The 12,270-nt window shown below is 44.0% G+C and overlaps 1 protein-coding gene across 1 annotated transcript; it reads right to left on the bottom strand.

The window, feature by feature from the left end:
• Positions 1–3,849: 3,849 nt before the first annotated feature.
• LOC104077493 lies at positions 3,850–8,908 on the bottom strand. The gene is made up of 7 exons (XM_009578749.1): positions 8,786–8,908; positions 7,202–7,408; positions 6,027–6,209; positions 5,889–5,933; positions 5,758–5,784; positions 4,954–5,082; positions 3,850–3,957 (listed from the first exon to the last, which is right to left on the bottom strand). Exons 1-7 carry the CDS (start codon positions 8,906–8,908, stop codon positions 3,850–3,852), a joined length of 822 nt encoding a protein of 273 aa, XP_009577044.1.
• Positions 8,909–12,270: the final 3,362 nt, after the last annotated feature.

Consider the following 12,270-nt stretch of genomic DNA (forward strand, 5'->3'; position numbering starts at 1 on the left):
TCAGGAGGGTGTTGTGAGGATTAGCCAGATAAGATCAGCTTTCTTATACAAATATGTAAAACTGCTTTTAAGTACCGAGTGTGATTTATGACTGGGAAGCGTTTGAATGGCAGCCCAGTGCTTCTCCTTCCCATAGCACGGCATATACCAGACTTGTTCTTACAGCGGTGCAAGAGACTCAGAAAAAACCAAGAACATACCAGATGCACTGGAGCAGTTCTAGTCCCTCCAAAAATATCTTCAAATCCAGTGTTTGCCTATCTGTCATTGGAGACGGCTTCTTATTAAATCTTTGACACTGCTTAGGGCTTGGGCTTGTCCTGCAGCAGGTCATGGAGTTATGTAAAATCAGGGATAGCGGACCCGAGCACAAGAGCTTTGGCTCTGCTGCTGTATTTCTGCCTTGATAAGTATTGTAGCAGAGACTCAAGCATATAAAGCTGTCCTAGTCAGGTTTCTGAAGACAGCACTGGAAGTTTTGGAGTAGCCATGCTACTAAGAGGATGCCGTAAGAAAATAACGACTGTGGAACTGCAGATCTTGTGAATGGGTTTCTGGCTGAGTGCTGTCAGCAAGTACCTTTCAAAGAAGGGGTTGAGTGCTGGCTGGTGTAGCAGGATTGGGAGAATTCTTCCTTGCTGAAGAGCAAAGTAGCTTCTCAGGTGTCTTTGGGTCACTCATAACATACAGTTTAGCATTACTTCATGCTAATGGGGAAGAAAATTCGTATTGTTGTGGGGATATGTGGTATGGAATTGGTCTGCACATTCCCAACGCTTAACTCTTATGAGACAGACATTCCTGAAGAGAGAGGTGCTATGTACAGAGATAATGGTGTTTCTTTCCAGTTTGCAGAAAGTAACCACTCCTGCCCTGCATCCTCAGATATCGAGGGTTTCTGTCTCAGAAATCAAAAAGTAAATAGTGTTCAGAGCCTCCTTCTCCTGATGTGACTCACAGAAGAAAGGTGAGTGTGAACTGTATGTATCTGAAAACAAGCACGCACCTTGCCATGGGCTCCTGGACAGGTTTGAATGGTTGGAAGAAGGGCTCTTTCCTAAAATCGTGGTGGTTTATCAATTCCCCGTTATAAATCTATTCCACAAAATAATCTACTTGTGCAGACAAGTCACCTTGTGTTCCAAATGTCTGTCCTTTTTCACCTCCTCTGTCCCCCCTGCCCTATGCCACATCCTCTCCATCAGAGAGCATAGTATGACATGTCCTGCTAGAGAGCTGCTAGAGGAAGATAATTGAGATAACAGAAAAAGGTACTTGTTACAGTAATTAACTCAATGGATTAGTCTCCTTTTGTTTTCATCTGGCAGTTTCACAATCCTATTGTGAACCGAACTCAGGAGAGAGAGAAGAGGCCCAGGAGCATCCGCAGGGTCCCACGTCTGCTCAGGGGCTGGCCCGGGGCTGGCTGAAGGATGTTCCGTCCTGCCGAAGGCATCCAGCCCTTCCCACAGGGCTGCCCTGGGGCTTGCAAAACCTGGCAGGGCGTTAGAGTCCAACGGAGAAGATCTGAGTATGCCTGTGGGGAGGCAGAGGGTTAACTACTCAAGAGTGGGGGACTATCACATTTCCTGGACTCCAGACCGCAGGGGTTCGGGGGAGGTCACCGGTGCAAGCGAACGCTTGGCATCGCTCGCGGATGCAAGCGGTATGTGCACAGCGACAGACGGCAGTGGAGGCACTTATTTCAGGTTGCATAATTCTGCACTGAATGCTTTAAGCACACAACGATCTTTTCTCTCACGCAGATTGCAAACCGAGGCATCAGATGAGTAGATATTTTGCAGATATATCTTCTGCAGTTTAGTTTGGTTGGTTTTTCAAATTCTGTGCAAAAGTTTCCTATTACTGTCTTGCTGATTTGACTGGAAGGTGACTGACTGCATTTGACTCTTGCCGGATTATGTTGGGTAAAACTGAATTTATGATGCGTCTTTTGCTTGTGCCACAATTTCACAAATTACTGTATCTATTTCATAAATCTAATAAAGTCATTTTGGGAGTAAAAGTATTAGACAAAGAATTTTCTTTTTCCTTGCAGTTGCTGAAAACACACAGTTTAGAGCAGCTGTCTGCAGTCCTAGGACCTGGGAAGTCTTTTGCTCATCTATAAAAATGAATCTACATTTTTCAGATTTTAACGCTTGCTGCTGCCTTTATAGGTTATGAGTAGACACAGTGCTGGTGAACTGCACACGCAGATATGAAAATCAAAGCATCATGGAAACACTGAAATAGCTTGGACTTGCACTTGGAATATCAGTATTTGCTGAGGCAATATTTGGAAATTTGAGATCTGACATCATACTAAGCACTAGATGCACTAAGATCTATGGAGGCTTTTTCTTCTGTTGAAGGCCAGGAGCATGTGTAAGCATTCTGCTGATTTGTCAGAAATGTGGATGATTTTTCTTTGCAGTAGAATCCAAAAAAATGGTTATTTAGGAGAAAACTGTCTGAGCTGAATTTGGAGTGGAAAATGTAGGAAGATATGAAAATGTGAGAAAGATGAAAGAGTTGTTTTATTTCTTGGTTTCATCTGCATAGGAGTTACCACAGAAATAGTCTTTTGTATTTTAATATTTATTATCTTCTTATCATAATTGAACCAGGTGGCAGAAACACATCAAGAAATGCATTTGATCTGATAGATACTACATAAGTTTAACTCCTTTTATATAGTTGTATCAGATGCATTTTCTACAATCTAGATCTCTCTTTTCCCCCAAGCACATATTAATGGAAACCTTAAGAATAATAATGTAGTTGATGAGCATTTCCATCATGCTTTTGACCCTAGAAACATGTTCATCCCATCAATATCACACTTAATGCTGAAAAAAGGGATTGTATGCCTGTGTCTGTTCTTTGAAGTCTGAAAAATCCACCATACTGCAGTGGAGGTGGTGAAGAAATGATGTCGTTGGAGGTCTTTTAAGATCCTCCACCTCCAAGGCCAGCCCTGTTACAATGCCTCATCTCTTTTGTTCCTCTCTGAGGCACAGAGGAGATGGAATCTGATCTTCTCTCGCCTGTTTGGGATTTTCCCTTGTGTGAAGAGATCTAGGAAACTACTAGTAAGCCTGGAATAGGTGGCTGAGATAAGTGTCTCCCCTTATATGTGTTTTTTTTCCAGCAAAGCTCCCTTTTTGCCTCTTCTGTTTCTCTTGTGCTGAGTGGAGAGGTGACAGAGAGCATATCTGAGCTCATGGCACTATAGAAAGCTCTTCTCAAAGCCAGTATTAAATACGTCCTGAGAAAGAAACAGTTCTCCACAACACATTCCAAATACACAAGCCCATTAAGAACTTGTAATTAACCCTGGGTATGGTCTTGCATGTTAAAAGGTTCACGAGTTCTCTGCTACTGAATATTTAGAAGAAAAAAAAAAGTAGCTATAGGCTGGAAAATCTGCAACCTTGCAAGAAAGAAGCTAAGTGATTTATTCATGGTGTATATCAAAAAATAAAAGAAAGAAAGAAAACACAGAATTTCTGTTTGAATCTCAAGTCCACAAATATTTCTGGTACTACACGGTGGTCAGAGTGTGCATTTTGCTGTAGCATCTCACATGAGTGAAATTGTTTTGCAGAAGCATTTTGACACCCACTGGTATGAAAACAGGATGTTCAAACCTTTCACCAAGTACAAAACATATAAAATGAAGACTCTTGAATAATTTTGGTGCTCAGGTAAATCATAGTTTTATTGGTTTAGCAGTTGTTATTTCTTTTATATTTCGGGTGGACAATAAATACAATAAATAACTTTTCTGCTTCCTGTTCTTATTGAAGAGGTTTGGGTTTTTTTGAAGCTTTTAAAATTTTTTTTTTAAGTTCTAGGTTTATTGATTGCTTGATAGGTTCTCAGGATTTTGTTCAAAAATTCCTTCACATTTCCCTTGGTCTTGTACTGGCATTGATCCCCGCGTGCCAGGCTCTGTGATGGAAGAAAGAACAAAGATTGGCTTACCAAAGGTTTTCTAAAAAATAAAGGATTTAGATGAAACAGTTAAAATATACATTCTTTGGAGCTAAGCAAGGATTTCAAAAACAGTTCCTAAAGAACTGTTCCTTCAGCAGTGCGTGTAACAGTGGCTTTTCATGGTGACGGAGAAGGGGACAGCTGGGCTGTCTTACAGTTACAGCTGCAGTAATTTAAACTAGGCTGTTTCAACCCGGAAAACAGGGGAGACAGAGCAGTCTGAGGTGAGACAAGGGCAATGGGTCTGCTCGGTGGTGCAGTGCCATTCTAACAATATTCCCCCCTGCAAGTTTGAAGCTAGCTTAAAGGCGCTGGAGACACTGCAGCATCAGCATCTTCCCTGTCTCATTGAATTACACAACAGTTTTGCTCAGTATCTAAATAAAGGGTATTTCACTGCCTCAGAAAAGGCATCTGGGGATCCAGGAGTCTTCCTGAGCATCACCACAAGTTTGAAGATGCTGCAGGTCACAGCAGTATTTCATGCCCAAACGTCCTTAAGAAACTGCAGCTCAGGTAGAATTAATGCTCCAGAAGAGAAGGATGCCTCCGCCTGCCTGTCCCCAGCCATGCCACTTCTGCACATCTACTCTCCAGTTTTATATCATACTATTTAGTGTAGAAACGCATTTTGAGAAAGGAGAATAGAAAAGCAATTTAAATTAAGCTCCTCTCCCAGAGATCTCTCTTTAAAGGTCCTCATGCTAAAGGGGTTTGGAGAAGGGAAGGGGCACGGTGGGGCAGAACCCCTCTGCCTGCTTCCTCTGCCAGTTTTGATAGCTTTCCCTTGCCTCACGCGTGTTGCAGCTATCATATCTGTCTCCTGCATAAAGCGAGTATTTAAAACACATTTGAAATTAATCAAACAGCTACAAATGTTTAAATTACAAAAAAATCCTTTCTTTTGTAAAAGATAGACAAAGATCTATAGAAAAATAAGACAAGTCTTACTTCACAGAGGTTTCTACCCAGCTGCGTCTGAAAGGTTAGATTAAGCCATGCAGTTACTGCGTTTGAAGATATGTTGTTTTTCAGCATGTGTTCGGTTCCTTCCACAAAGCATGCCAATTCGTGGCCAGGCTGTTAAACGAAGAAAGCATTAGAAAAAGCTAGAATGCGCTTTGTGTTTATCTACAGAAAGAAGAAATACCTAATCCTAAACGTGGCAGCATGTCACAATTAAATTTTTTGCATTCTATTGAAAACTGATACAAGAACTTTGGGAGGGTTGTAAAACACCAAATCATCATGGATGCCATAAGAAACACCTGCCACATCTTGCAGAAAACCTCAAACCGTAAAAGTGACCTCTTCGAAGTATAGTTTCAGCTAATGCTGGGTTTCACCATGTCTGAGGAGGCTTGCAAAAATGAAATGGTTTTTGGACACACCTAGAGCTGAGCATCTGAGGCCTGACATCTCTGGCCCAGGTTCACTCAGTATTTAGGCACCTAACCATAAAACAAGGTCTTGCAGAGATTTTCAAAGCAAGAACCTGTATCTCTTGATTTGTAAGTCAAGCCCACAGAGGACTTTTGCCTGACTCTGGGCTTGGTTCTGGTTGCACTGATAATGGGAGGACTTCTGCGTCCCTCCCCACACTATTCATCAAGCTCAGTTTTGTTGCTACTAGTGTATTAAAATCTTCCTCATAACTGAAAGCAAAAGTTATATAAGGAGCAAAGTGAACGAACTTAAACTCAGTTAATACTGAACTTCTTTAACAACTACAGTAGCTTAAAACGTTAGACTTACCTCAGCAATGGGAAGACATGAACATGACTGAAAATGAAAAGAGTGAGCATTAAAATCCAGCATTGCTAGCATTCAGCACACAAGTACATTTCTGTTTCGTTTCATGATATTCTCAAAAGCGAGGTACTCACGCTGACCGCTGTCTCCCTACATGGGCAACTTACAGAACTTCCCTTCTGAAAGAATAACAAGTGAGAAATCAGTATTTACTATCATCTACTTTACAAGCATGCATTTTTACAGAATTAAGGTGCTAGAGAGCCACTTACAAGTAGAAGTTTTGTATAGCGGATAATTTCACGGACACTGCAATTCTGCGCTTGCACAGAGAGCAGCAAACAAGAGAAGAGTATGTATGACAGCATGCTGGCATTCGTGTGCAACTCAGTCTGATGGGTGACAGAAGAATAGGAGGACACTCCTTTTAATTGAGTCTTCACAAAATTCCCATTCTAATATGGAAAAACCCAATTATAAAACTGATACCAGGTGCCCACTATTTTTTCCCACTAGCTTGGACAGCTTTTTAGAGAAATCAAATGCGGAATTGAGTCACCTACTGCAGTGACTTTTCTTTAGTACTGTGGAAATTCACAGATGCTCCTCAGAAGTGATTAATTTGAACATTATGATATCACACCCCAACAGGAAACAATGGTTAAAAATCTACAAAAGCACTTTTTTTTTCAGATGTGGGTTTTGTCTCCTGTGCTTATGTAAGTTATGGTTCCATGAAAGCGAAGAGGCAGTTATGTTCAGCATTGCCAAAGTTCCTGAGAAAACAAACTGAGAGGCTGCAAGCTGGCTTCCCCCTGGATTCAAAGCAGGACCTTTCTCAGAGAAAGTTGGTAACGCTGCAGGGGTCTCTTGAGCAGACAGACAAACGGTCGGAGTTGTGGAGCGGTGCCTGGAGAAGTTGTCACGCTGAATTACAGCTGCCGCGCCCAGAGGGCGATCCCACAGTCCTTGTCTGAGATCCCGCCTTTGCCAAGTGCAAGTGCACCAGTGTGCAGATACGGATCGGGCCCTCAGAGTGCAAACACTGACCGCAATGTCTCATCCCACCCGTTCCTTTTTAAGCAGAAAGGAGGGGGTGCAAAAATAGTCCTAGGTGACCAAAAAGGTATTAACTTGGAAATTCTCTCAGCTGGAGTCTCCAAATCAGGCTGAATGTCTGCTAGAACTTCCTGTGGCCGCAGAGGTTTTCCTTTTTCAGCAGAGCAAGTGGTAGCCCTTCGGATTTCCTTTAGATCCCCAGTGTTGACTTTTAAGCTTCCCTCCTGTTATGCCTTAAATCCCATTATGCCTCAAAGATCTTCTCCAACAGCTTGAGCCTTCAGCTGCTCAGTCTGGCTGAAGGATGAGCACGATCTCTCTGGAAACTCTGCTAGAACGAGAAAACATCGGGTTGCAATTTGCTGATTTTTCTCTGGCATTTGCCTACCGGCAAGGGATTCATCTGGCCGAGCGCGGCTCCGGTGCCTGCCCGCACGCCCGGGGAGCGGAGGAGGCTCTGCCTGTGCTCCTGCCCCTGCCTCCCTGCCTGCCGAGCACCCAGCACCGGCTCCGCGCTGGGGCGGGTGCTCCCTCCTTTTCTTTGAAGTTCGTCCTTAGGTGATGTAGTGTGGGAAGTGTACATCCCATTAGGCAGCTTTCACACAGGCCCCAGGGAATACCTAGAAAAAGCCAGAGACCCTCCCTTGGCAAGTTAAAGCTGGCAGCAAGCTACGTTATGATCAACAAAAGTATATCGCGGGGAGGGATGGCATTCATGAGCCAGGCAGTGGCATCTTTCAAGGCACTGGGCTGTTAGAGAAGGGCTAAAATCATTGATTTGTGATGGAGAGCCCGTGATTCCCTGAAAAGCAGTAAAGAGACTTCCGTGACGGGTAGGTCTCCCTTGAGGAAACAGCTTTTTGCTCAAGCAAAGCAATGGGCGTGCTGCTCTCTGTTTCTTCAGCTGGTAAAGCCCCCCGGCAAGAGCTAGAACAATTAGTTTGAAGCATAAGTCCCTGAAGGAAATAAATGATGTGTAACATTTGTGGGATGCTTGTTTTCTCAGATGGTTGAAAAAATGATTTTACATGGTTTTAAAGGGAAGAATTCACAAACATCTTTGATTTAGCCAAGGTTGTGCAAGGAATATGGTAACAAGCCATGGGAGAGAGCATCAAGGGGCTCTTCGTGACCACCAGGAATTTCTACTGTTTCTTGTTTTTAAGGAAAATATGTTCATTAGAAATCCCATTTTGCCCAGTAGCTGCTACACTCTGTCTTTGCAAGGATTTTACAAAATCTGATATATTTAGCTGGGTCTGTAGGGCCTCTTCACCTACGGAACGATGTCTCAATGCAGCTGCCGTGCTCTGTAAGTGAAAGCGATTGGTGGCATAAGTTGTATGCAAGATACATAATTAGGACCTTTCCATCCATGAGATGTAATTATGTTCACTGGACAGTGAGCTTATAACTCAGATAACTTCCTCCCAGTCCTGTAGCCCAAAAGGACAAGATCTGTATTTTTGTTACTAACTGAAAATCAGAATGGCTCCCAGAGCTGCTCCCCGAGCCCACGGTTCCTCCTCGCAGTCTCTATCTGCCAGCGGCGCCAGCGCTCTCTGCATCTGTTCATTTCTATTTGATTGCTCAGTGAGATCCGTCCCATGCTGTTCTTGCTCCAGGGCAAATACAGAGAAGCTGTATTCAATTTACAGTGAATCAGAAATCACCAGAAGTCAAACTGGCAGAGAAAGAACTTTCCATGTATTGGTTAGGGCAGCAGTGGGTTGGGCACAGAAGCGAGTGGCACCGGTTGCGGCTTCTCTTTGGAGAGTTTAGGCTCTATTCCGGCATTTAGAGGCTGATCCAAAGACTGTGGAAATTAATATTTGCTGCCATCCCAGCAAAAAGACCAGCTTTTTTATATAATCTTTAAACACTTAGTTTTGATATTTTAAAAGTCTTCATATTGATGACCAGCTGCGGCAACGTATTTTCACAAATATGTTGTCATTTGTGTGTTAAATACGATCAGCAGTTTATTCTCTGTCCTCAGGTCCAGGTATCTGATCGCCCTCTGTTCCTCTCCCGTGATCTCTCTTTCAGCAACGCAGGCCGAAATGTAGAGAGGAGATAGAGGTTTTTCAACCATCGCTCAAAAAAACTGAAACAAATTCGTAATAAATTCAGTAGCCAAATGGCAGTAGGTAGGAAGGTGACCCTCCGAGGTCACAAGCCCACAAGCCTCAAAAGACCAGTTGTCGAAGTGGGGAGCCACCAATGCTAAGTCTGAAGGTCTTTCTGAAGCTTTTTCTTCCCTTTTAGGCTTTCTGGCTGGAAAAATCAGAAACAAAACGAAGAACTGAAACCCAGGATTTTTAATAAAGGTCACCAACCTCAAAGGTAGCGGGTGCATTAGCCCCTAGAAACATCCCCTCCATTGCCATTGGGAAACCTGAACTGGGAAACTGGCTGTGCCCAGCCCGGGGCAGGACCGTGCATTAGCAGATCGTATCTCCCCATACTTCAGATCGTATCATGTGCAGTGGACGAGCGGAGTAAGGAAGGAGGCAGAGAGCTCCTTCAGCCAAGGGTACTGCCAACACCAGGGCAGCACATCAGCTGGGTGTGCCTGGGTCAAGACCACAACTTTTGAGGAACAGGATTGTAAGATTTCAGCCCAGAACAGGTATTTGGAAAAGGTGAACGCACAAAACTCTCCCAATACATTTCTGTGGTCTCTTACAGGCAGTTCCCTCTGCTCCTTTTGATTTGCGTGTAAATACTTCAGGAGATATTCTCTTTTAATGCACCTATTTTGATGAGAGGTTGATTGATTGAAAATGTTGCATAAATGTCCAATTTCCAAATAACTATTTTAGCCTGGTCAGCATGAACCTCCAGGTCTTCTGAGTTCTCATGAGAGAATTTGCAGCCCACTGTAGTGTTTCAAAGAAACTGTACAGTTTGGGTTTTTTTAATTCGGAAAAAAGATTCCCCATAGAAGAAAAATACCAAGATAACATACCAGCTTGTTTTACATTTGCTGTGTACACTGATCAAGATGTAAGAGCTTTCAAAGACCATAAATGAAAAGATGCTATTCATAGTCTCATTTTCCAGAGATAAGGTGGCTTGGAGTATTTTTTTTTCCTTCCTTTGAGATAAAGATGACATAAGCTAGTGTAGAAATAAAGGAAAATAGGGTCATTCTAATTCCTGCACAAAAGGGTAAACCATAGCATAGTAATAGCAAGAGTGCCTATGACAGAAAGGTGTAAAATCCAGGGAACATTTCATGTGCCAGCTTGAAGAGGGCAGTGGCACCTCCTGATAGCCACACGCTCTGCTCTGTCCTAGCAGATGGACCACGGGACATCCTCAGGACTCACGTTAGCTTCTGTAGTTAATGGAGCCCCCGTTACTTTCAGAAGAGTTTTAATTAATTTGAAACCCTTTAAACTAACTAATCAAAACTAGCGGTTCCCAGGAGCTGTGAGATGGGGGAGCACACCTGAAAGGGGCCTTCAGAGCTGCGAGTCATCCTTGTTTCATGCAAAAATACAGTCACCAGAGCTTTGCTGGGCTTTCTAGCAAGGGAGCCAAGCTTTCCATGCTGCGATGATACTTAGCAAGAGCTGAGGCATGTAAAGGGAAAAAGCCCTGACAGCAACATGCCAGCCGTGCTGGGCATTGCACATATTGCAAGTGCATCTCACAATCAACGGTCTCCAGAAGGAAGCAGAGGAAAGGAGGAATTGTCTACAAAGGTCACCAGTTCTTTTGTATTTTAAGGTTTTCCTGATGCCATTGCTTTCACTTCAGCATCCTCTTTTGTGGGCCTGACTGCTTTCACACCAGGAAAGAGAAATATTGCAATATGACTGTCAGATCATAAGTCCACTCACCCTTCCTTGCTTGTCCCACTGAGATGACCCTGGGTGCTGGATTGCCCTCTCAGCGCAGCATGCAGGGGAAGGTTGAACATGTAGGACAGACGGACAGCGCAAGGCTTTCACTCCATGGCTGAGTTAGAGCCCTCCACCAGCCATACCCGCATTGCAGCTTGCTTTCCATGCTGGAAGCATTGAAAAACTGAAACACAGCAATCACAATTTAATAACGAAGTAAGCACAGATACTGGTTCACACGTAGTTGCCTGCGTAAGAATAGGCTGGCCCTCTTCCATAAGAGTTGGCAGGATGTTCTATACTATGTGTAAAGTAGGCTACGTTAGCACTAAAATGTTTTGAAACATGGGGGAATAGACCATGAGCCAGTCCAATCCATGAAGATGAGCTATGTAAGTCCTGGTGCTTTTACAGCAGGCGGTGCCATGTGGGTGCCAGTCTTGAAGCACCGGGCGTTGGCGGCAGGGCAGTCTCAACCCATCTTCCCCAGCTGCAAGGTTCTTGTTTCTCCAAATGTTTCTCCTTGTGACCCAAGGTTATCCATTGCTTTCTCCATCACTCAAGACCTTTGTATTTCTTTCAGAGATTTGGTGTTCTACAGTCCAGTAGCCTTAGTATTTCACCTGTACTGAGGTGAAATGTATCCAGTATTTTATATCTTACAGTGAAACCTCATATGGGACCTCTGAGACCCCCTTAAAAAGATACTCTCCTTCTGCTGCATGTATGGCTCTTAACAGGTTGGTTGTTCCACTAGTGTCTGATTCTGGAGCTGTCGCAGGATCTACAGTTTAGGAAAACTGCTTTGAAAATCAGTGTAACTACTTATATTTTCCCTCACCGTACGGTTTAATTCCCTTTGGAGCCTATCTCTGGAAGGATACTTTACATACTACTTAGGTAAGTTGGCAGTGATCAGTCTATGCATCACTATAGGAGCATATATAGGCAGAAGATGGCTTTAGAGAAAGGAAGCTGTTCTTCAATTTAGCAACTTGAACTTCTTCTCACTCCTTCTCTCCTTGGATCTCCCCATTTTTTCTGACTCTTCCTTTTTCTTCACGGGTACAAGACAGGCATGGCCTTCTTGGCTTACATGAATGCAATGTGTAGGAGGGAGATCTCCACTATAACAACCTTTACGACAAAACAAGAAACTTTAGATAAACCAAGGAGATATAATAGATCTTACCGTCTGCAAAGACATCACTTACTCCTCTGTCTCAGAGTACAACAGAAGAAGAGAAACCGAGATGGGGACTGTGATCTCGCCTTCCCCTGAGGTGTGGACATGCCAGGCAGGGACTCCCGATGTGTAAAAAAATCTCAGCCTGGTCTGGAGCCATCGCAGGCAGGGCTTCAGCAGGCACTAAAACCGCTGGGGGCGAGCTCCTGCATGGGAGGTCAGCTGCAACCTGCCTGGGAGAAGGACTCCAGGACACGATAGGTGCCCAGCAGCAGCGGGGATGCAGAAACAGGGAGGTGAGGTGGCCCCCTCCTTGCCCCCTGTCCCGGGGGCAGCCCCAGCCTGCTCCCACCTCGCACCCGTGGGCACCACGAGGCTTCTCCCAGCACCAAAGACCTTCCTCCAGGTCAGGGCTGA

Source organism: Fulmarus glacialis, unplaced genomic scaffold (assembly GCF_000690835.1).
Source record: "Fulmarus glacialis isolate BGI_N327 unplaced genomic scaffold, ASM69083v1 scaffold10325, whole genome shotgun sequence".
NCBI classification, from domain to species: domain Eukaryota; kingdom Metazoa; phylum Chordata; class Aves; order Procellariiformes; family Procellariidae; genus Fulmarus; species Fulmarus glacialis.

Bases quoted from the DNA above. Each gene is read 5' to 3' on its own strand.
- LOC104077493 (XM_009578749.1), bottom strand. From the start codon at position 8,908: ATGGTTGAAAAACCTCTATCTCCTCTCTACATTTCGGCCTGCGTTGCT. The intron at 7,409-8,785 runs GTATTTAACACA...CCTGTGTGAAAG, and splicing joins CAGAGAATAAACTGCTGATC to CTGCCTAATGGGATGTACAC. The intron at 5,785-5,888 runs GTGAGTACCTCG...TTTCATTTTCAG, and splicing joins GTAGGGAGACAGCGGTCAGC to TCATGTTCATGTCTTCCCAT.